Source organism: Pieris napi, chromosome 12, assembly GCF_905475465.1.
Source record: "Pieris napi chromosome 12, ilPieNapi1.2, whole genome shotgun sequence".
NCBI lineage: Eukaryota > Metazoa > Arthropoda > Insecta > Lepidoptera > Pieridae > Pieris > Pieris napi.
This window is the reverse complement of record NC_062245.1, coordinates 11,677,810-11,703,197: the sequence shown is the minus strand read 5'-3', so window position 1 is coordinate 11,703,197 and position 25,388 is coordinate 11,677,810. Positions and strand designations below refer to the sequence as shown.

The following is a 25,388-nucleotide window of genomic DNA, read 5'->3' as shown; positions in this document are numbered from 1 at the left end:
TTTGTAGTTTTACTAATACAATATAGAAGGCTACTTAGTATACCGAACCGATTTTAATAATTGTTTTACTAACAGAAAGCAACGTTATTTGTGAGTGACATAGGCTACATACCCGAAAAAAAGACTTGCGTGGTATTCGGACTTGCAAAGAAATTCTGGGAAGAATGTTAAACGACATTTCTTACGTACACTGCTTTAAAGATGAGTGTCGTAGAAGCTTTGAAATGTCTACAAAAACGCCAAGGACATATACTATGTCTAACTTATATTTATATTGTTAAAACTTGAGAATGCTTGGACCGATTTGGTTATATGAAATATTGTCAACAATTGAATTATCCAATAAAAACCATTCGTAGCTGGGAAATATTTGATGTCTTTTTAGAAAGACAAAATTTTCACTTGGTTGTCATATACATATGTATAGATGCCTTCAGAAATTTGTTTTTCATAGCTGTAATGTGAGGCCATCTCCGGTGTTTTAAAAATTAGGTATTAAGTTTTTATACAAATATTTGTAGATGATACACAAAAACAAGTCCTCCGCCGTGTCTGTTCGCGAAAAACACAAAAAGTATGGGCCACAAAACACAGCCATGGCGATTTAGGTTAGGTTAGTACTGCATATAAATAACACAGTTAGTTCATTGGTATTCCTTGATAGATATTACGGATCTTCTATAAAGCTTTCTTAACTCTCTGTCTTTACCCCATTTCATCCAATCCTCCTACCAGCGCATCGTCTCCTTTGTCTTTCCACACTACACCTGGTACCTTCATCTCATTGAGTACAGTCCACCTTTGGTGAGTACAACACATGATGTGTCCAACTCACTTGCAAAATACACAAAGCTTAAATATTCGAACTGATAATGAAACGATCGTCGCTATCGTGGCTATCTTCCAATTTGGAGGATGTTTCAAAAACTGCAATAACATCAAAAATATTAGGGCGGTATCGAGGACTAAGAGCGTAAAAAGTTGTCAAGTAGGAAGGTGAAGGAAGTGGCAGGAACTCCGTCTGGACTATCTACGTGAATAAAATTATGAAAATGTGTATGAATAATCGAAACTTCATTCCATGATTAAAATAACAATTCCCTTAGTTAGCGGTAACACCTATCTTTCCTTAAGAAGAAACCATTCCCCTTATATACATGATACATATATGTCTATATTTTATTTGGTTAACGAACGTATACTTTAATTTCAATGAAAGAAAGTTAAAAAACCGACGTATGCCGTAACTGCTATTCTAGTAAATCGGAAGAGAATTTAACTTTTTAAGCCACGGTAAATTGAATAAAATGGCCGATTTAAATCGGAGCTTGTAATAATCAGATTAAGACGTAAGCTTTTAATCCTTATATTAAGCTTTTTATTATTAACTAGCTGACCTGGCAAACGTCGTTTTGCCATCTATATCATTTATAATAAAATAAGGGTTGAAATTTGGTAGAGGGGTGAAAATTAGGGGTTGTATGTATTTTTTAATGCTGTATCATAAAAAAATAAAAATAAAAAATTTTGTCTAAAAAATAAAAAATAAAATTTAGGGGTGGACTACCCCTAACATTTAGGGGGATGAAAAATAGATGTTGGCCGATTCTCATAGATAACGGATAAGCACAAAAAATTTCATCAAAATCGGTCAAGCCGTTTCGGAGGAGTATGGCAACGAAAACTGTGACACGAGAATTTTATATAAATATAAAGGAAAATAATGTTTGGAGTCAACTACATACGATGTACAATTTCAGTAGACAAAATTTTATCGATTACAATTTTAATTATCTCATTAGAACTGTAATGTATATGTGGGCGGAGGTACAAAGCTCCTATCTACTCGTCTCCCCTTATCGCAACAACGTCATTAATATGCGAACGCTCCACAATACGCACGCCTCACGAATATAGAAAAATTGCACCTCACCAAGTGTCTTTCTGTGTCGAACAACATAAACGGTGATTGTTTTATCGCATTTCGTCAAGTGGAGGACCAATAATACCTTATCTAATGATGATTGAAGAATAACATCTAAATGAATTTGTTGGAATTCTGAATGAGGTGGTGATCGATAGAGCGGAGTGCGCAGGCCCGACAGCTACTAGCCAGTACAGCTGCTTTGGCATCTCGCGTCGGACCACCCGACGGTATCGTGTTTCTGGATCACTGTTCTTATTATTGGGGCCTGTGAACGGTATGTGTGCAAACATTCTTAGTTCTCAATTCCTCCATTGGTTTAACATTTCACACGCGTTTTAATATTGGTTTTGTTTTTGATGTTGTTACCCCTCAGAACCTAGATCGGTAGCTGTTGCTATTTTTAGAATCGGAAACCCTTTGACATTTTGCTTGGAAGCTGCGTAGGTGGATCAGGCTATAGAAATGTACGATTTTAATACTATTTTTAGTCTTAACTTAACGTCAGGCATATTCAATTGCGTAGGTGCCCGAACATACGTCATTATTAACTATAGTCGATAGGTATATCTATCAGAAGTTGGGGTTGGATCTATTGCTTTTGGGTTAATTAAGTGAGGTACGAGCTTTATCAATATTAAGTTATGTGTAATATAAGTTATATTAGCGTTCCTATTTTAGCGTTACAGAGTGTTAAGTGTTTACATATAAAATTACTTTTATAAACGACTACATTTTCGGAAAAATTTAGTGTTTGTATAGAGATCTTAAACGTTTGTGTATTGTATTGTGAAAAATTCAAGTAATAATGAAATAATCTTACGCTTTTAAAGATTGTGTTTGCATTCACAAACAAAATGTTTTAACTGACTTCAAATGAAGGGCCAGATCTCCATTCGTCGTTTACTATTCGCGGATTACTCTAAGCGCTTAGCCATCATCAGAAATCAGAGATCTTTGATAAAATGATTTTATTAAATCAGTAGGCACACTTTAAGCATTTTGGACTTTGTACAGTTGCGCGTGTATATGTTTCTTATTAAAAGCACAATTAATTGGATCACCATAAGTAGCTCGTTTTTGCGTCTTTTAAAATTGGCTTATTGAGACAGATTCATGATGATGTAGGGAATTGTGTCAAGCATTTGAGATATAAAATGCAGCAGTTCTGAATCGTCTCGGCCATCGAGATTAAGGTCATAAATTCACAATACATATCAATATGCACTGAATATTACTTTGTGATTGAATTTTAAATGAACATGCAATACTGGATATTACTCACGAGCTTTTTTTAAGCCTTGACAATAGATATCACGTTGTAAAACGAACCTTAGAGCTAATTAAACCGATCTAGATCAAATAATTGGTCGACGTTATTGATTTTATTTACTCATTCATACTTTTAATAACTAGAACTGAAAAGCTTAACGGTGTTTTTTTGGATTAATTTATTAGCAATCACTTTGCGATAGAAGAATGTATCTCCTATTATTAATGTTAAGATATGTTTTATTAAGTATATATATATATATTATATAGCTACCTCCTTCCACCATGTACTATGTCTTCTATGTCAAAACATTTAACATAACATTTTAACTCGTCAGTATTTTTAAAAACTAACTTTTGTCTTATTTAAACGTTTCATTACATGTATATATATATTTAATATTTCACAGTAACAACGTAACTTTGACAATGTTTTTTACAGGGCTGAATAGAGGCTAGAGGTTTGGAGGCCTCGGAGCAACAAAGAAGTGGCCCTCTGCCCCTAAATTATTTTCCAAATAAAATGAACAATTTTTTTCAGTCAATTTTAAATCAATAATTTATTGTGAAACCAAGTAGATTTTTGTTAGAATTTAAACAGATCAATTATTGCTGTTAATATTTAAAACAATGTTTGTTAAAAATATCAAAAGAAAATTTGTGTACCAGTCTTTACTGTTCAGAATTTAAAACGTTTTTCCCGTAGTCTCTATTGTGGAGGCCCCGGGGCTGTAGCCCCAGTTGCCCTCCCCTAAATCCGGCCCTGTTTTTTATAAAGATTTCCAAAGTTATCGTGTTTGTTGCAGATGTAATGGTCCTAATGAATCTTCGGCTTAGTGTCCGGGCGCTGGCGCTTTTGAGCGTGCTGGCGCCCTCTATTGCTGATGGGAACATAGGTAAGATTTGAAGCTCATTTTTTTTATATTTTTTTTTTATTAGACAACTGGCAGTAAACGTAAATTTAGTTATTTTTTATTGACGTTCATAAGTGTATATCCTGATATTTATGATTTTGATTTCATTATTGTTAGGTTAATAAAATAATCAGTGGCGCTACAACCATTTTAAGTCAGGGCCTCAGATTTCTGTATCTGTATCATGATCAATCTAATAGGCAAGTATCCTCCTGTGCCTGACACACGCCGTCGACTTTTTGAGTCAAAGGCAAGACGGTATCCGTGTTCACAATGTTTTCCTTCTCCGTTCGAGTGAATGTGCGCACATAGACAGTAAGTCCATTGGTGCACATCTGGGGCTCGAACCTACGACCTCAGGGATGAGAGTCGCACGCTGAAGCCACTCGCCCAACATTGCTTTAAGGTAGTTGTATAGTTATTAATAAATAAAGAAATTATTGCTTACTTATTACTTAGGGTAAAAGTCAAAACATACACAAGAAAATAGTGTCAAATTTTTTTTAGTTATTCTATAAAAACAGTATTATTATTGAAGTTATACTACTTTAGGCGCGTTATGAAAAATTGATGAGAGTGAAATTTTACGATGCGCGCGCACCGTAACACAAAATTAACAGAATGAAGTTGCCCACGGAAGATGCTACGGCATTGGACATAATTTAAAAACAACATTCGAATAATAATAGAATTTATGTTACACTTAATGTAAGAGAATAATAATAAATATTTATTTATTTAATTTCTCAAATGTAAACTGAACTTTATTGACTATAATGACTCCTTTTCCAGCCTTTGATTATTTAATTGTAATGAATTATTTGCAATCTAAAACTATTTTTAAAAATGCCAAAGAAGTATAACTTCTTACGCGCGAACATAAGTACACGCACCCTTTTTTATAATTCTCAATCTTTATGTAGTGTGTTCCACTAGGCTCCAGAAGATTTTCCTTTTGTTGCCACTATCGTGTACAGTCTTGGTCAGTCTCCGAAGGACAAGTCATCAATTAATTAAATACAGAAATCTGAGAGCTAGATAAGTGTTCTAACTGAACTTATGAATGTATATATAATAAGTTCGTGTGGGATCGCCGGGAATAAGATATGTATGTACAAAACTAAACAAATGAACAACGAAATCAATAGTCTTGTTTGTTAAAAGCTTTTTTCGTAGGATTTTTATATTGGTTTTCATTCAGTTTCAGTTCATTTTCGAATACTGTTCAAACACACTACCTCAGTCTTGAGGCTACTAGACTCATGCCTAAATAGAACTATAAAAGAAATAAATGAAAAATAAAGTTGATTGACTTTTATGATGCACTCTTTTACTCGGAGATTGGTTTAGAAAACAATCAATAAAGAAGCCCATTTAATTTCGAATCATGACAATAATAATATAAGTATACAGCTTAGGATATTTACATTTTATTTTTATCTTTTTATTCTATATATCGTCACTACCTTTAGTACCGTCGATCGGAACCCCTTCACGGGTAAAGATTTTTCCTCCTCCAGCTTTGTCTATGGCTTTCTTTGTCTATTCGCTTCCTGCTACCGCCTCTATTACTCCTTTCCATCTTTTTTTGGGGATCATCCATCTTCTCCTTCTTCCCTTTGGTCCATGACGAAAACAATAAGCTTAATAAATAATAGGAATAATGTTTAACTTGGGCACTTTACGTTATAATCTTAAGTATTCAATAGAGTACTAAGAGTATTCATGTAGTGGTTTGTCTTTATGCTTTAAGAACCTATACGCAAAAAAAAAGTCCCTTGTCGAACGTAGTACGGTGAAAAACACATAATAATAAATCCGGCCTTCTTTATCCGATAGGTTGGTCCCTACTCGCCTAGTAAGAAAAATAAATGACCGTTAAATTTATACAGAAAAGGACAAGAATTAAGCCAATAGTATTTTATGGTAAAATAACTTGCCAGTATTTAAAACAGAGAATTCAGTGTCAAACGTCTTTATGTCGCAATTATAAATCATAAGGGCACGAACGTCAAAATGTCTATAATTTTAAGCTATTGAAACCCGGATATTGTTAGTAATTTGTTATCTTAGTAACTACATCCCTAACATCTCATATTAAAGTCATATTATGAATATTATTTTATCCATAAAACTGAAGTTGTTCATTAAAAGTAATTACTTTATAACAAACTACTAGCTGCCCCTGCGAACTTCGTTTCTCCTACCTTTTTAATAAATACCAACATGGAACATTTTGTTTATCTGTGAATTTTTCTCAAGTTCAAGTCATAAGTTTTTAATTAACAAATAAAAAATAGGGGTTGATCGTAGAGGTTTAAATATTGAAACAAATACAAGAATTAAAATGGTTGAAATAAATATAAACACTACGTATTAGTGTTTTTAATTAATATCAATAAATTTATAACGGGATGATACCGTTGTGAACTGATACAAATTGACTTACAAGATTTTAGAAAAGTTATATGGTGCAACGGGTGGTGTTATTCCTACTGAGCGGTCTCTTCCACGCAGTGGCATAACTATACCATCTGGGGCCCGTGGCAATTCTTTGATGGGGCCCTATCAGTTAAAATCGTCCCTACTCAGTTTATTTTTAATAAACTTCGAGATTTTCAGCGTACTCAATTACACTTTGTATATATCCCACTAATGGCCATAGGCCTCCTCTCTTGGGCGAGACAGAATGGTCTGTAGTCCCCACGTTAGCCCAATGCGTATTGGAGACTTCACATTCATCCATAGAACATATCTCTTGGTAAGGGGCCCTCTTGGGTCGGAGGCCCGTAGCGTTTTGCCAGCCCTGCCACCCTATTGTTACGCCACTGCTTCCAGGTAAACCTAATTAAATAAAAGAGTAAAAAATAATTCTAAAGAATTATAAAAAGAATAAACAAAACAGTAAAAAATAGTTCTGAAGAATTAGTAGAATAATTCTGAAGTGCGTTTAACTTAAAGTGCAATTCATATAATAATCAGTGGTTAACTAAGCTAGCAAATGGCGTCAGCGTTCGTCTCTCATGACAGTGGTCGTAGGTTCCATCTCCGGCTGTGCACCAAAGGGCTCTATATGCGAATTTAACATTCGGTCGAACCGTACATCGTGAGGAAACCGGCTTGCCTTAGACTCAAAAAGTCGAAGGCGTTTGTGAAGCACAGGAGGCTGATCACCTACTTGCCTATTAGATTAACAAATGATCATGAAACAGATACAGAAATGTGAGGACCAGACTAAAAAAGGTTGTAGCGCCACTGATTTATTTATTTTATGTTTTTAACTCATCAAAGGTATTTAAAATAGAACTAAAAATTCCTCCATTTATCAACAGGCTGTTTATTCAGTTCAACATTGTGCGTGGAAGGCGTGGAATGGTGTTTCGATGGTAAGAAAACGTTATTTTTAACCTAATTTACCATTAAGTTAATAATTTTAAAATTATCTCATACACATTCAATGTGTCTTTTCAATTGTTTCTTTTTTTTCGGCAATGGATGTTGGATGGATGGATGTTTGCAATCAAACAAAATAAATATTTCACAATGTTGTAATTGCACAAATTAATACTAGCACTAAACAATTTTGTAACATTCTGAATGTGTTTATCGGGTAGTTGGTGTGACGCAGAACTTTGACAATTGACACCTACCCTCCGTAGTTAGAAACTGTATGACGGTAGTGTTACACAGTATTGAGTTACCACGCGACCAAGTTAGACACATCGGATATTAAATTATGTACCTATATTGAAATAGGATACAAAAAATACAGATTAATAGCGCTGAAATTTGAAATTTCCCTTCGGCTTATACTAATGACTGGCCTGAAATATAAATAACACTATTGATATTTCTTCTTGTTGCGTCAAGGAAATTTCGACTTTATAGAACAGGGGCAAACGGGAAGGAGAGATACTTGATGTTAAGTGATACCGCTGCCCATGTACAATCTCAACGCCGGAGGCGAATGCGTTGCCGGCCTTTTAATAATTGTTACAGAGTATTTATATTTAGTAGTAATAATAATAGCATTTATTTCCGAAACTTAATTATGAGCATAGAAGTTTCATTGATTTTGAATTGAAAAAAATAATTTTATATTGTTTGTGAAAATAATAATTATTTGTGCAGATTTCGCTTTCGGAAAATGCATACCTATCTATGAAAGCGACGTGGAAGAGGGTTCTCTTTACCAGTAAGTTTTTTTATCAGACTTTATAATATAAAAAATCTACCAAATTTAAATATGTGTTATTCTAACTGTATTTTTAATTAAAACATATAGTTCGACACAATGCTCCTGTTTAAAAATGTCTAAGTATGTCTGTAAGATGTCATGTGGAACATGGTGTAATGGTTGCAGCTCCTTACAAACGTTGTGTAAAACAAAAAACTTGGCGATAAAAAGGAGCAGCTGGTTTATTGCCAGTTCTTCTCTTCCGATCCTTTGATTTGAGAACTGGGAGTAAATGTAAAATTTGAAGCATTTAATGCATATTTAATTTTTGACGTTCATAAGTGTATATTGTGTTATCTATATAAATAAATAAATTTTGACTTTGTGACCGTGGCCCGAGTCATTTAAGTAATCTATCATTTGAAAAATGAATTCAGTAAAACTAATATCAATATTTGTTATACTCGTACTAAATTCTTTAACTATACCGTTAAACGTGAACTCAAGTATCGTAGACATTTAAACTCATCCAATTTGAGGATATAATTTCGTGTGTCGTGGGTGATTTAATGATCAGGCCACGAAAAAGTCTTGACTGTATTTAAATTGAATCTGGTTTGTGTCGTTTTTCCCCTAGGTATGATATGAGGTCCGGTCAACTGCAGTGGTTCGAGGAAGAACTGCAACGCCTTGCAACGCAGGGATATCGCTGGGAGCATGCCTATACCCAATGTATCTTACAAAGCATGCTCTACGCACTACGCCAACAACTGTAAGTGACACCATAGTTCACAGTTTGCTCACACAATCACACACTTGTCTATATCTAGCTATCTGAGCTATAGCTCATAGCGTTAAATTTATTTTTTACACTAAGGCCACGATCCTATTTTCTAATTTGTCAAAATCAAACTATTACAAATTTATAAAAGCTTTGATAACTTATATTTTATGATTCTACTTAACGAACTTAAAATACAAATTTGTTTACAGTGATCCAGCGAATGTAAATGCAAAATTGTGTGATCAATTTGCTGACCCCAAATTAAATTCTGCGCCTATTAGTGATGGCGATGAGATGAGCGAAGTTGTAAGTTTTTTTTTAATGTAGCCTTTCGTATTTTGCCTTAATACATACGGCAGTCGATATACATAGTGTAGTAGAAGACTTTAATGAAGAACTGCTTTGCATGGACAGAACATTGTTCTGTCTTAAATTAGATGAAACAATTATTGTTAAAACTGGGGAAAACTGGACTAATCATTAAAATTCCCGGAAGAAAAAACACAAATGTATACAGAGCCATTTGGTGATTATAAGATATTATTCAATTCAGATATTTAATCGATATTCTAGCTATATACATGTTCGTAGGTTGAACCGGACGAGACAGCTTACATTAGATTTACGCCTAACTCTCCATTAGGAGATTCGGACTATGCAAATGAAGTATTTAATCCTCCTCTGACGCCAGATAACGAGCCCATACCGTATTTACCGGAAGGTATGTCTTGACTACTAAACGTTCAACCGTCTTTTTAGTTTCAATGGTTTTATAATTAAAGAGTTTATCGGCAAATGTTCTCGTGGATGAATCTTTTTCTCTAGGCTAACTAATCGATCATATTTTCTTGTTAGATAACCTGGATTTAAGAGTACCTAGCGATAAAGTACGTGACCTGATTTTAATGAACGGAATTGAAGACTCACCGGTAGTACCGTTCCAAGGGTTTCGTGAAAGGCTTCGGACCGAGACATTGGAAAATCCTGATGGCAATGATCTTATAGAAAAAGAAAAGAAATCACTAAAACCTAAACTTCAACCTAATACTGAAACAAATGAATTTACCGACGAGCAACGCCTTGGCGCTCATTTTAGGAAGTACAAAACTAAACCTCCACCATACACTGCTGAATATTTGACTGGCAATCGATTTTTGGATGCCGAAGTACATTCAAACGCTTTAGAAAAGTATAGACAGAGTTTTGCCGCAAAACAGTTCCCCTTTGAGTATGAAAATCCGGAAGATATGCCCGAGTCGAGGATTTATTTCGAAGATGGTACGGAAGATGAATTACTTGATGCTGGGAGTGGAGATTCCTATAATTCTAACGGTAATTACCCATTAATTGATAAATGCACCTATGTTATTACATAGATCTGTATTCATATCTAATTTTTTTTTAATTTACAACAGATAAAAAAAAGCTACATATATTTTAGTTTTGAACTATATCTACGTGAAAGATGTTCTTCTGTGGAAAACCTTGCCGTGGTGCAAGTAGATTCATTTTCTTTTTTATTTTGTAAAAAAAAATTATATAGAAACTAAGTTGCGAACCAGTTGTATATTTAAAATGTAATGTTTTAGGAGGAAAAACTCAATCAAAATATGACAAGAATAACATGGCATATTTAATGAATTATTGGCGTGAGATTATTGGATCGAAATTGAAGCCACAAGATGCCATCGCAGCTGAAGGAGGACCCCTTGGCCCCGATGAATTGCAAGGTTGGAATTTTTGTTATTTCCACGTGGAAAGTCTCCTATTTGTGTTGCCGAGCGGATTCCAAAATTTACACTTATTTTTCAGTTATTCTTTTTATCCATGTTTTTAGTTCTTTGATTTCGTAAACAAACCATCGAAAGGCCATATAGGTTACGTCACTGTTTCAGGTGAAAATTCCAAATTTTATCTATCTGAAGACTTCCAAGACTTACTTGATAGAGAATTGGGATTTAAGCGTAGGGAAAGGGACGATGTTAAAAAGCCCGGGCCGAGGCTGGACGCGAAAGCCTTAAAGATTTTATACAACAATACGGGTAAAGTGACAGGTTAGTGTCACGTGGCCTGTAGCGTCGGTGTGTGGGGCTTCGAAGTTTGCGTCAGTTAAATATTGTACGAATGGAGCACCGCAGTCTTATAGCACTAACTGTACCCTTAGCACATGCTTCCAATTCACATAATTCGCATGAATCACCCGTTATTTTATTTAGGTAGCCACGGCGTCGGCACGACTCAACTACAATAAAGAAATTTGCCATCAACGTTGTACCCTGGTGAACACCCGATTTGTGTACATATTTTGTTTTTATATTATTTTTGCTTTTTATTCCGTTGTGTTCGATGTGTGTTGTTATCGATGTTAAGCGTGTTAGATACAAATTTAAACAATATACAGATTTAATGATAATGATGACGAGAGGTTAAAAAGATCACGTCTTGTACTTCGTTAAATCTGTACTTATTTTAAACACACGTGTTAAAAGAAATTCCACAAAACTATCCCTTCAATTAAAGCAATGATAGTCTCTATTCATCACAGTGTCATCATAATTTGACAGAAAGAGACGTGTTCTGCTTTACAATGAAATGTATTGTTTGAATTGAAGTATTGAATATATCTAATCTCATTGATATGGGCCTAGTAAGACATAAATTTTTCTTCCAGAAAACGAGGCACACAGCGGTAAGGCTGAAAACAACAATGAATACCAATATGATCCGTCGTACGCCTTCGTCAAATTTCAAAATAGGTATGTCAATAATTATATTATTCGCTTTTTCATACTAATAAAAATCTTTCGCTTTCTGCCTCAGATTCCTTACAAACTGGGAAAAAGGCATCTCTTTCATTGCAAGACTTGAAGAAATGCTCGGCTTAGACAAAGATACTTTTACTAATCCACGGTAACTTTCCTGCTTTTAAATTAATTAATATTAATGGGTGACAATGATTTAAGCCTGTTTTTATTTTTAGTGTTGATCCAACTGAAGTGACATTCAAAGTGGAGAAGAATAACAGAGGATGGGATGCCGAAGAAGTTGCAAGACAGATAGGTAAGACAAACACTAAAAAATAAATCATAATTATTTATGATTGCCAAAAGATTTTCTACTAATTTTTAAAATCAGAATAATATTTGGTATCATATCATAACAAGCAGTCTCATCTATTGACCTACTATGTACAAAGCTTATATTAATAGATACGTAATGAATAATTTCGATAATGTTTCCAACTAGAAATTACAAAGGCCCGGACATTTACCACCATTGCTGAAAAGCACTCAAAACGTCGAATGAAATGCGTATAAATGTGTTTATTTAAATACTTGGAGATCTTTTGTGGCTGATTTTTTGAACGAGAAAAATTTGTATCAAATTGAACGCTTCCTTCAGGTTATATGAAGTCAATATGTGTCAACAATAACTTCTGAACTGTTCTAATAAATATCAGCAGTCATTTTTATCTTATTATTGTATTACAGGTTCTATAAAAGAAAAAGTGAGGAAGGAAACAGGTGCACAAATAGTTGCTAGTGGTATTGGGGATAGAGTGAGTAGTTCAAATAAATATTAATTCGATTTACTAAGTACCTACTTGTAAATTTATTCACTAACCATGCAAACGAATATCGTTTTAATTTAATCTAATATAAAGTATTTACAATTTACTTTACCTACATAGTAATAATAATAATTAAAAATTAATAAATAGAAAATTTAAAAAAATTAAAAAGTTTGGTCCCTGCGGTGTATCTTTAACGCTGGCAGCATTTCCTCGCTGTGTTGCGTATTATTCGTTGAGCGAGGAAAGAACCAGCTCTGGGGTCACCGGCTCTATCAGGCGCCAACTATAATTAAATCGTTAATTAGCGCCAGTGCACGTGAACCCCACGGCCAAGAGTGAACCAAATCGAAGAAAGAAACATACAAATATAAATTATAGACCATTAAATAAGTTCTATACGACGCCAGTAATTAAATAATTAACATTTATTTACGGGAAAGATAAAAGTGCTAAGCGCCGTCCTTGGACCGCAACGGGCATTGCCTTGTTTTGTCTTGAATTGGTTTGTAATGCTTATATATTCAAATGATAAAAGACAATAACATATATCGTATTTCAGACTCAATATCACGTAATGCGCCAGGATATGACACGAGAACCTCAATACTTTGGATTGGAGTTGCCAGTACTCCTGGCGTTGGTGGGAAGTCTTGCTGTATTAATAGGTAAGATATTTTAGAATTAGTTTCTTAAAGCAAATTTATTTAAAAAGCCTGTCTCATTCAATCTTTCGGTTCACTCGATTAATTACAAATAGAGAGAGGCTGGATTACCTTTATAATATATCTATGACTATATAATCTTTTGTGAATACATAGATATGTGTATGTTATTTGTTAAATTACTTCTATTTATTGTTTATATTTTGTTGTGTTGTGTAAAAAAAATCTTTTTTTCTGATAAGTCTTCAGTTTCTTGCCTGTTGTACTTTTTTAACTATTGTAATATTCAATAATTAATAAGCGTAACATATTGTATATTTTCTCATGTATGTTGTAATGTTCCTAAGAATAGCATATCTTAAACCGTAGATTTATTCCAGCACAAATTGTTTAAAGCTAGTAACTCGAGGAAGATGAATTGCAATACCAGCTTTTGAACTCTCCTTGATTCGATAGTCCAGGCTGATATCATAAAAATGTAAAATTCCTTAAGACAATTTTGCGCGCCATTGTGTGTGGCAGATTATGCGAATGATTTACGACTGTATCACCTTAACATTTTGTACCATATTCTTGCAATAAATAAATTATTATAATTATTAAATGAATCACCGTGGGTTTTAATTAAAACAAGTTTTATTTTTTATAGCTGGTATGGTAGTATTTGCAGTTCTTCTAAAGCGTGACATGAGTTCCAAGAGGAAGATGCAGGGACTATCCTCTGCGGCTGAGATCGATGCAGAAGCGACTCGGGATTATCAGGTAGTGGTTATCACCACCGATTGATTTCTATGACTGTGATTCATATTTGTCAAATAAAAATAATGTTATGTTATCACTTATATATTATTTTATTTAAATCTTTTGCTTATACATATTTTTATTTATTATTATTTTGAATTTTTCTTTAGATTTTACTTTAGTTATAGTTACGTGTTATTTTGAGTTTTTTTTGTTAATTATGTATGCACTTCTTGTACTTTACCCTCTGTGTCTGGTGTTTCTTTTTTATTGTTCCACATTAGGGTTGCCTGGAAGAAATCGCTTGTTAGCGATAAGGCCGCCCGTTTCCGTTATAATTTATGTAACCTGCTTTTTAATTTTATTTGTTTAAAATAAAAAAAAATAAAAAAATAGATATATGGTAAGGTATAAAATCTAGCAAAAATTATCTAATTTGAATCAGCTTTCAGTGAAATATAATTATACTTATGTGGCATATATACTAAAAATATTTTTGTTTTAAAGATAGTATAAGATCCCGCTATACAACGACCTTCACCGAGATGCTTATTTAATGAAACTTATTTTATATTTAATTTAATATGTCAATAAATATGGGTTGCCTAGCAAATTTCAGTCCAGAGTATGTTTAATTAATATTAAAAAAAAAAAAAATTTTTTATAATTTGCATGTAGTAAATTTTTTTTACTTTTTTCAATCAATATTTTTAATCAGGGTAGTATTATATATCTATCACTATAACCTTCATTTATACTAAAGATGTATATATACTTTAGTGTCACATAAAAAATATACACATAAATAATTAATTGATTAAAAACAACCTAACATTTGCATATTCTATGGGCTTTATACTTTCGATTGGTATAGAATTTATCTAATAATCATACCGGTGAAATGTTTAAAAAAATATTTTTTTATATCGATACTGCGCACTCACTCTGCGAACATATAAAGATGTTCGGAGACAATCAGTAAACGCAACGTCTTTTGTTAACGGTGATTTAAATTTTATCGTATTCAGGAGCTGTGTCGTGCACGTATGTCTGGAAAGATGACCGGTCAAAATACGGCCGCTCATCCGACGGAGGCCCCGCAACGAATTACCTCGTTATCGCGAGAGCCGGAGGGGAACTCGCCTTCTACTCGATCCAGTACCTCTTCCTGGTAAGATTTCGTATGGTGTTATTTTTATTACTAATAAAACGTAATGTAAACAACACACACAGTATGGCCACAAAGACATTTTAAATTTGTTTTAACTTTCTATTTATAATAATAATAATAATATAGCCATTATATTCCGAAACTCAGTGGTCTGTGATCTTTAATTTTACTACAGTATATCGGACTTGGCAAAGGCCTCCTCTTACCCTTGTCACTGTTCTGTAGCCTGCTGTTAGTTTGAGTTCGTCCTCTTTTGCGTTGTCGGCCTCTTCTTCGTTTTACGTCTCTAGGGTACCATTCCGTAAATATTTTGCTCCATTTAATGTAAAAAAAACTATTTAGCAATTTTTAATTATTACTATGTAGATTAAGAATATTGTATATATTGAATATATGTGTTGAAAAAACATCATAAACAATATGTATTACAGGAGCGAAGAGCCCGCCTTGACTAACATGGATATATCGACTGGACATATGGTTTTGGTATGTCTTCTTTTATATATTTTATATGTATGTGCTTAGATGGCTCGTGTAGTATATTCATAACTAATAAATCATAACAATTATTCCTAGAATCTATCTTTCTTATAAAGAAATTTGATAACTGTAAAAGACTGTTATACTTGTTTTTGATATAATACTGTATATAACAGGTAACTATATACAGTAACAGATTATAGTTTAATCTGTTTTAGGTCTTTTAAATACAGACTAAGAATACAACTATACATATATATAAATATGGAATACTAAAATACTAAATGTTCTTGTAACTCTTGGATATGTTTATCTTTTGGACTGTTAAATGCTTAAAAAATTGTGATTTTCAGAATTTTTATTATTGATTATAGTACTAAATCATCGGCATATTTTACCATCTAAAATCCATGACAATTGAAGTAAACATAAGAAGTACAAAAAAAAAAAAAAAAAAACATAAACAAGATAAAATAAGCATACAATAAAATTACCAGACATTTTTGGTAAAGCAGAAAAGAAATTATCAACAAAACAGCGAATTAGGTTCGAGATAAACCCAACAATGCTTTCTTTAAAACCGATCAGCCCACTACTGAATATCTAGCTCCGGATAAACACTGTTCAACCCGAAGAATTCGAAAGAGAGGAGAATTCTAAAGCATGCATGATTTTTAACGCATTTTTTTCACTTAAACGACTGTTGAACCTGAATTTAAACCTGACGATAATTAAAATTATACTGAACTTCTTTTAGGCGTACATGGAAGACCATTTACGGAACAAAGATCGTCTAGAGCAAGAATGGAAAGCCTTGGTCGCCTACGAAGCAGAGCCAAACACCACAACGGCCGCCATAAAACCCGACAACAATGGAAAGAACCGCTACCCACTGTGCCTGCCTTATGACCATTCAAGGGTGACTCTGAATCCGCTGTCGAACCATCTCGGATCCGACTACATCAACGCTTCGACTATTGTGAGTAAATTCTGTAGGTTCTAGGATTTAGGGTCCGAAAGAAAAGAGCGTACCAATTCTTAAAACGCACCAGCAACGTACCCTCTGGCGTTGAATGTCCACGGTATCACTTAACATTAGGTGAGCCTCCTGCCCGTTTGCCCCCTGTTCTATAAAAAAAAGTGCGTGCGTACAAAGAACACATGTCAGAAGTGAAACTTGTTTGGCAAACTATTTCTTACCTCTTGTTCATATTTATACCAATCAAAAACTTTAGATTTCCGAGACTTAGAGGGAGGGAAAAAGGAAGATATTATGTTAGTTATTTAATGAATTTAATTGTCATTAAAATATTAAAAGTGTCGAAAATTAATACAAATAATAAATTTAATTGTTTAAATTTATTTCTTCGATAATAAAAACACGTGGCATTTTAATTTACAATTTGTCATTTGAGATTTCAATAAATTATTTTGCATAAAATATAAATATTTTATTACACTTCAAAAAAACAAATCGATTTGAACCAGTATTTTTCTTCTCTATAGAGCCCAAGGCTTTCACGCTAAAAATAGCTATTTGGTGGTAATGGAGCAATAGCGTTTCACTCTCTCTAATGAACAGCTTATATTTATGTTATTGTGGAGGATGGTGCTGCTTTTTTTCCTACCTGGACTAATCTAATCACTGACTCAAATGCCCCAGTAAAGTCGAGAACTTTGTTAGCGCTTTTCAGATTATCATCTTGGTACTGGTTGTGGGGACAGAGTGTAGATCTTCCTACATTATCATACATCTGCCCCTGTAATAATAACTTCGTTTTATTATTTATATGTATTATTCATGTACTAACCAGTAGAATCCGGTTATATCATACAGTCATATATTTCAGACCGATCATGACCCCAGAAACCCAGCGTATATCGCAGCTACTGGACCTATGCCCCACACATCGTCTGACTTCTGGCAAATGGTATGGGAGCAAGGCAGCGTTGTCATGGTGATGCTAACACGTCTTACGGAGAACGGACAACAGGTGTGCCATCGGTACTGGCCTGAAGAGGGTTCGGAGTTGTACCACATTTATGAGGTAATATTATGACTAATGACTTAAATAACTAAACGGGGTGGTAGGTGGTTAAAAGCCGGTCGAAAATAATTTCTCCGCTTACTTATCTGCAGTGGGTTAATGCTAATCAACACGTGAGCATAACCGACTTCAAAAGAAGATGAAGGACTTGAGACAAACTCGCGGCGTGATTCACTACTGCCAAAAGAATTTGCATGCACATTTTGTTCAAATTTCTCGGAAAGTGAGAGTGATAACAAAATGGTGCTTTTTCATGAAAATCGCTTTAGTAGTCCGAGAATTCTATTTTATTTTATTTATTAAGAAGTAATTAAATGTAACTTTGTACGATAAAAAATCTTCAGATATAAACAAATAAGTACTTAATTAAGTGGATTGATACAAATAAAATCATTATATCTACGACAGTACAAACACAATAAATAAGTTGACGACCCCTTAGAGCAATAGCAGGGCGAACTTATGATACATGAATAACTGGGCAGAAAAGTTCGTAGGCTAGACAAAATCTTATTTTTTTATAGAATTTGATTTGATTATTCAATATAGTTACCCTCGAGAGCGAAACAACGATTATAGCGGTCACACAATTTTTCAATTTGTTTAGTACGATTTGTCTAAATGGTTTGTGAATGCGGAAGCAATGCGAACTCAAATTCATGGAATTTTGTCATCGTTTTTAATGATTTGTCACACGGTCCATTGTATTAATGAAACAGCACTTACTTCTTCTTCAAATGGAGCCGTTCTTCCGCGAATTTACCCTTCAAACGCCCCAATACCTAACGCAACGTAATAGATGTAGTTTTCCCTTTTTACGATAGCCGTACTAAAGTATTTCCGAACCAATTCGACTTAGGGTCTTTCAAGAAAAAAGCGTACCAATTCTTGAAAGGCCGGCAACGCACTTGCGAGCCTTCTGGTAATGTGAGTGTCCATGCGGTATCACTTAACATCAGGTGAGCCTCCTGCCCATTGGCCTCCTATTACAAAAAAAATAGTCTAGTAATATTAGTATTATGAACGCATGCGCATCCATCCAAATATTAATGCTACAACCTTGCCAGACTACTTTTGCTAACTATTATTTATATATTTCCTTAAATACTTTAGATACCACAGCTATAGCCACAGCGCTGTTCCTTCTATAATTGTTGTGGATAGTAGGTTCATGCTGTTTGTATACGTGGAGAAATACCCTAATAACTATTAGCAAGATAGGGATCATCATGCATTGATACCTATAATACCTACCTAATAATTTTGATTAAAGATAATTTTACTTTTGCCAACAGGTCCACTTAGTGAGTGAACACATCTGGTGCGATGATTACCTGGTCCGCAGCTTCTACTTGAAAAACCAACGAACAAGCGAGACACGCACTGTCACCCAGTTCCACTTCCTGTCGTGGCCTGAGAACGGCGTACCATCCTCCACTAAGGCTTTGCTGGAATTTAGACGGTATCATTTCGAATATTTTTAGACCTAACTCAATTATTTTGGTTAAAGATGTTTTGTAGGTTGCGTGTTCACTTAAATAAAAGTATATTACCTTGTGGTATGTATACTTAAAGTATAGTTTCTAAATGATCTTATCTTATGCAAATGTTTAACAAACAATGCGTGTTTTGGATTAACTTAGTACTGCTGATAATTTCCGCGCCGAGCTCTAGTTTGCGCGGGCCGCGCGCAATCCGCGTGTTCTTCCGTCCTCACACGCCGCGGCGATGTTATTTTTACGCATTTAGTCTTTAAAACCGCGTTTCCATTATGCAAGTACTTGCATGCATGTTACTAACTAGGAGATCTAGGATTGTATGCCACTAAAAATTTTTATGCAATCTGCAAGTTAAACAAAATCGTAATTACAATTCAACTCAATTGCAAGTGTGACGTCATACATGCATGCAAGTACTTGCATAATGGAAACGTGGCTTTAGAGTAGGGATGTGACATTCTGCATAAAATAATCGATTTTTTATTAATCGATTATTTTTTTAAGCATGAAAAATCGATTAATAAATAATCGATTTTTCTTAAAAAAATAATAGTTTTTTTTAATTAATCGATTTTTTCCTAATTTTTGAATTAATTTTAAAATAAACAGCCTAAATATTTTATTTTTCATGGTTTTTTAATTAAAAATAAACAATAGAATTTATGAACACAAATTAACGTTTAAGAATAATCAAAATCGAAATTAACTCTCTCGTAACTTTTCTCAAAATCTCGTTTTGATAGAGAAATTTGATAAATGCTGAGTGTATGCCTTTTCAGTAGCACATTGCAGTATTTTTGTTGTCTTTTTAATTGTATGTAGTCTTGTGCAGCTGAATAAATTGATTTTACTTTTTAATTATAGTGTTCTATTCAAACTTGAGTTTTTGTAAAATTAACTGGTTTTATCATCCTTTCGATGTTTTACAAAAAAACATCAATGCATCGAGTATAGGTCGGTTATCGAAAGCTGGCGGGTTCACAGTACTCACACTAATGCAATTTCACATACAGTATGTCACACACAAAATAGGATTTTTTTGCCAAGCTATATATTTTAGTCCACTCTGGTTTTAGTAAGGTTGGGTGGGTTGTAAATAAATAAAAATGTGTCAAATACATATAAATATTAGGTGCATACGAGGGTGGATCCAAAAGTTCTAAGCCAGACTAAGAACGTGAAAGAGTAGTTCGTGTAAATAATTTTTCATTTTTCGACATACGCTCCATCTAGCCATGACTGTTGGTCGACAAAACGACCTTAGCCGTTTTCGGAGTAGGTGATCCAGATACTTTCCATTGTTTGGACTGTTGCTTTGATTTAGGAGTATGGTGATGAACCCAGCTTTCAACAAATCAAAAAAAAAAATCAAATCAGCTTTCAGCATCTGATGTCAAATGAAATATAACATTTTTTCATTAAACTGTTTTTATTAAGATGCTTAAAATAATTAAAAACATTGTGCACCATTTCACGAGATTGCCCTGGTAATGTTTGAAAAAAGATCAACATGTATAGTGAAGATCAACATAAACCGTAGCAAAAGCAAAACAATAACTGTCTCTTTTATACTCATAAGCTTGACCGAGCGCGAGAGAGACGGACAGTCTTTTCATGATGTATTTGTGATTGTATTTCAGATTTGACATCACGCCTTGCGCTTATTCACAGACACTACACAAGCACAAAGTGTAAATGTGTTGAAGCCGCCAGCTTTAAATAACATACCTATATATCAATACATCTTCAAAGAATCGGATTCAATGTATCGCATTATAAACATCGTTGTATATCGAATATCCCTAATAGTTCGAGGTCCGGGTTATAAAAGACCAGACATAATGTTGGGAGGTGGCAGATAAAAAATCGACTATGATTGATTTTCAATTATAAAAATAAACGATTAATAATCGATTATTTTAAATATAAAAATCGCTTAAAAAAATCGATTTTTTTAATAATCGATTATTTTTTCACATCCCTACTTTAGAGTTTATCAGTAAAGTCTAGTTAACTGCGCGCTGCCGACGAGTTCACACGTGTATGAACATTGAAAATGCATCTGAATATCGATGCGTGTCTCTACGCGAGCCTCTGCTCATTCTGTTTTAATAATAAATTAGGTTTTTAGTTTTCTTTAACCGCTAGGTGACTACAGATTATTTATGGAATGTGACCTCCATCAGTCTAATTCAAACATTGCTAACTATTTTAAAAACAAGAAAAATTGCAACTGGCGACCTTATCCTCCTGCTAAGCGATCTATAAGCAATCTGGATATGATATGTACGATACAAATAATATAAGAATTGACCAATTCATATGACTAATAATTTAAAATTCCGTTAAAGACAAATTTGCGCGCCATTGTGTTTGGCAGAATGTGCGAACTTACGATTGTACTACCTTACACATTTTTGTACTATATTCTTGCAATTACTTATTATTATAAGCAATCCCAATTTATGTTATATCTGGAAATTACGTATAAGACGGTGTTTTTCGGTCATTAATTTGGGATAATATTAACAGTTTGCTATTTTTTGAGATGATCGCGTGACACAAGCATAAATTCTGGAAAACTTTATTAAACAACTGTTTATTTTATACCATATATTATATGTAGTAACTAAAACTATATCCAATGGGTTGACCCTTTTCAAGTAAATACAAATTACTTGTGAATCGCCGAAAAGGACTTGAAACGCCGAATTATATAATTATTTTTATTTATTTATTTATTCCACACTTCGTTACATTTATACAAAAACAAATAACATAATACATAAAAATTATAAGGGCTTTAACGGGCGGCCTTATTACCAAGCGATCTCTTCCGGTCAACCCAAGTAGCGGAAAAAAAGTTTGTTTATGTAGAAGAGTTTTAAAAGATGTTAATGAGGTAGCCAATCGTATGGAGTGGGGCAGCCAATTCCACAGCTAAATGACGGAGATCCTAAGCGAATTGCATAAGAAGGATGAGCTGTGATGGAATTTGGAGCTGAAATGAGACTTTGAAATGATTTCTCTTTATTATTTTCTGGCATTTTTACCAAAGCACTTACCGTTCTTAGTTAATTGATTATATAGAATTAACTATATTTATTTAATTTCAGGAAAGTGAACAAGTCTTACAGAGGACGCTCCTGCCCTATTGTGGTCCACTGCAGGTTTGTTACTTCCAAACGAAACAATTCTTTATCTGTAATCGAACATGGAAGCTTATAAATCGATGTCTTAGGCACAGTAGGTTGATAGACTACTATTAAGAAAGCGAGTTGATCCAGTTCTTAGGGTAGGAAATTAAACACTCCAATAATGACTTAATTCACTATAATTCACTTCACTGACTTTACATCAACTGTATAACTTCTAACTTAAACAAAGGAGTTGCCTGGGCGCATGTGTCAAAACTTGTTTTATAATCTATTCCCTATTCTGACATGACCATCCCACTTCGAGCAGATGTTCGACGTAAATTAAGTAAATGTAAAATTAGAAGCATTTAATATTTATTTATTTTTTGACGTTCATAAGTGTACATTTTGTTACCTATATGAATAAATAATTTTTGAAATCGCAAACAAGTCAAATGAGCAACTACGGCACATGCGCGGTCGTAGAAAGAATCTTAAGAATATGTTTCATAAAAATGTTTAGAATTTAATTAAATAAATGTTAAAAGCTAACACTATAAAATGATATAAACAAATAGACTATAATAATATAGCTACTTATGTTACATCTGGTTTCTTGAGTAAATAAATCGTTTCTTTGCAAAGAAAGTGGTACATTCAGATTGATTCATTATAAAAAAAACCGCACAATAAGCCAGAAAAAAATAGGCATGCAAATGTCAAATTAATTATCATAATGTCATTATAATAATAAGAACTGCCAACTTTGTAGTTTAAATAGATTTAATAGGTTTCCTTTTTAAAGTTGGTTAAAAACATGCAATACCATATTATTTAATGATTTTGTTTTATTAGTGATGGTGCCGGCCGATCTGGTACCTACTGCCTAATCGACATGGTCCTAAACCGTATGGCGAAAGGGGCGAAGGAGATTGACATAGCGGCGACCCTTGAACACATACGCGATCAGCGCCCGCGCATGGTCGCCACGAAGCAACAGTTCGAGTTTGTGCTGATGGCCGTTGCTGAAGAGGTAACATTGTCCCATGCCTCTAAATCTGCTATATCAGTAATTTTAAGCTGTTTCTGGCTTTCAAAATGAATTATTTTACAATAAATAAAAAAATATTCAGCAGTTTTTTTTAGGTTGAAACAATATTTTTCTTAGAAAAAAAGTTGTGTGTAACGGAAACGCTTCATTGAAACGAGGTTTACGAGGTGTATCGAAGTAGCGCGATTAAGTTTTCAAGTTTGTTGAATTAGAGAGATACAGATAGTAAATGAGATTGATAAGATGTTAAAAGTAACAAAACTTCTTTGAACTTCAAACTTCACGTTACTTAATAATGATAAAGCCATGATATATACTTACTAATGTAATGTACCTATATAATTTATAACTTAATAACTATTGCAGATATTCAGAAAATATATAAGTGTTAACCAAAATTTATTTTACAAAGGTCCACGCAATCCTGAAAGCTCTGCCGGCGCATTTACAACAACTACAAGAGAAAAAGGACAAAGAAAAAGACAAAGACGGCTCTGAAAAGGAAAAACACAACTGAAATATTACGCACCGATTTAACGCTTTTTAAACAAATTTAAAAATGTTGAGAATTTCGCTATGACAACATTAAGGCACTAATTTTCGTTTCTTCATGTTGGCAAGACTGAAAGTCATTTAAATATCGAAACACATTTGAGCGCGAAATTCTCAGACATTTTATTATGTGTATTACTTTATTGATACTTTTTATAGTATCGCATATACGTAAATGTAGTCATTTTATAGATTATCTGCTTTTATCTCAAATATTTATTTTTCAAGTTAACTCTGCTAAAGTTTATTTTGAAAAATCTATTTTTACACGGTCAATTGTTGGGGTGTCTACCATGTTATTATTTTTCATATGACCAAAAGCCTAAGGACTAAATTAATTAATTTACTTAGCCATTTTACATATTAGATAAGTGGGTACTAAACTCTTATGATGCGGTCTAGTCAATAACTATTTCTTACAATAGCTATAATCTATATTTTTGTGTGTTAAGCCGCATTACGACATACTTTCTTCCAAATATTTTCGAATTTTTGGACACGTTTAAAAAGTTTCACATTCTGAATTTCTGTAAGGATATTACAGAAATTAAGAATGTGAAACTTTTTAAATGTATTGACATAACCCGGATACAAGTGAATTGGCCAAAAAAACTCTGTTATCTTTAGTGCTACCTGCTAAATTGTGGCTTAATACATAGCTTTAAAATATTTTTTTACTTCAACTGAAATCCTACTTAACCGTCGCATTGTTATATAGATTTTCGTTCACCCGTTATTTATTATATAGAAATCGAAGTATTTAAAATCTTTCCACGATCATATCCAAATAACTGAATACCTGATATAAATAATCAGAAAAAATATTTACACACTATGCAAAAATAAATTCGTCTAACGATCTGTGTATATCTATAAAGGTTTAATATTGATTGCATATTTTAAGAAAATGTAAAAAAAATATAACATACCCATGTAGTTTAGATGTAAGAGAAAATATATTTAATCGTATTTCTGTATGAAATTATATGTAGTTTTATGTGAATCAATTGATAACTTTGTTTTGTTTATTAAAATGTTTTAGGGATAATGTTACTGCAAGTATCCTTATAATCCTGTCCCTTACACATCCATAGAACGCAGAAATAAAAAGTAATTTACTCAGCTTAGTCTACGTCTGTGGACTGAGTGGCTAAGATCGAAAGTCAAAATAATTCACTTAGGTACAATTGCATGTTGCAATTTGCAAAATACGTGCTTCTTAACAAGTTCAGCAGCCAAAGAAATAAAATATTTAACTGAGCATAAAACGGTCTAATATTTGCTGACAGCAAATTATTATACATTTACCGGTTCGTGAGTAAGAGGACCTGACCAAATGGTCAAATCACTGTGCATTTACGTATAAATCTAATAGATTGGATAGCATTGTAGGCATAGCATT

At 33.4% G+C, this 25,388-nt stretch overlaps 1 protein-coding gene across 6 annotated transcripts; it reads left to right on the top strand.

The window, feature by feature from the left end:
- The first annotated feature begins 1,865 nt into the window (after positions 1–1,865).
- On the top strand, positions 1,866–25,039 carry LOC125054292 (receptor-type tyrosine-protein phosphatase N2). 6 transcript variants are annotated; one of them, XM_047656073.1, is made up of 24 exons: positions 1,866–2,201; positions 4,003–4,092; positions 7,443–7,496; positions 8,242–8,305; positions 8,925–9,059; positions 9,281–9,377; positions 9,663–9,792; positions 9,927–10,403; positions 10,661–10,801; positions 10,967–11,125; positions 11,743–11,827; positions 11,892–11,981; positions 12,052–12,131; positions 12,563–12,630; positions 13,205–13,310; positions 13,957–14,069; positions 15,077–15,219; positions 15,651–15,705; positions 16,457–16,678; positions 17,550–17,747; positions 19,043–19,209; positions 22,363–22,416; positions 23,239–23,416; positions 23,847–25,039. In XM_047656073.1, the coding sequence occupies exons 2-24, from the start codon at positions 4,008–4,010 to the stop codon at positions 23,949–23,951; spliced, it is 3,006 nt and encodes a 1,001-aa protein (XP_047512029.1). In that variant the 5' UTR covers positions 1,866–2,201; positions 4,003–4,007; the 3' UTR covers positions 23,952–25,039. The 6 variants fall into 6 exon arrangements, with proteins under 6 accessions (XP_047512029.1, XP_047512027.1, XP_047512030.1 ...); XM_047656071.1 differs by having other exon boundaries at positions 13,957–14,072; XM_047656072.1 differs by lacking the exon at positions 1,866–2,201 and adding an exon at positions 2,523–2,543 and having other exon boundaries at positions 13,957–14,072.
- Positions 25,040–25,388: the final 349 nt, after the last annotated feature.

Coding starts and splice junctions, on each gene's coding strand:
- LOC125054292 (XM_047656071.1), top strand. CDS start 4,008: ATGGTCCTAATGAATCTTCGGCTTAGTGTCCGGGCGCTGGCGCTTTTG. Junction 4,093..7,442: donor TATTGCTGATGGGAACATAG/GTAAGATTTGAA, acceptor ATTTATCAACAG/GCTGTTTATTCAGTTCAACA. Junction 9,060..9,280: donor TACGCACTACGCCAACAACT/GTAAGTGACACC, acceptor ATTTGTTTACAG/TGATCCAGCGAATGTAAATG.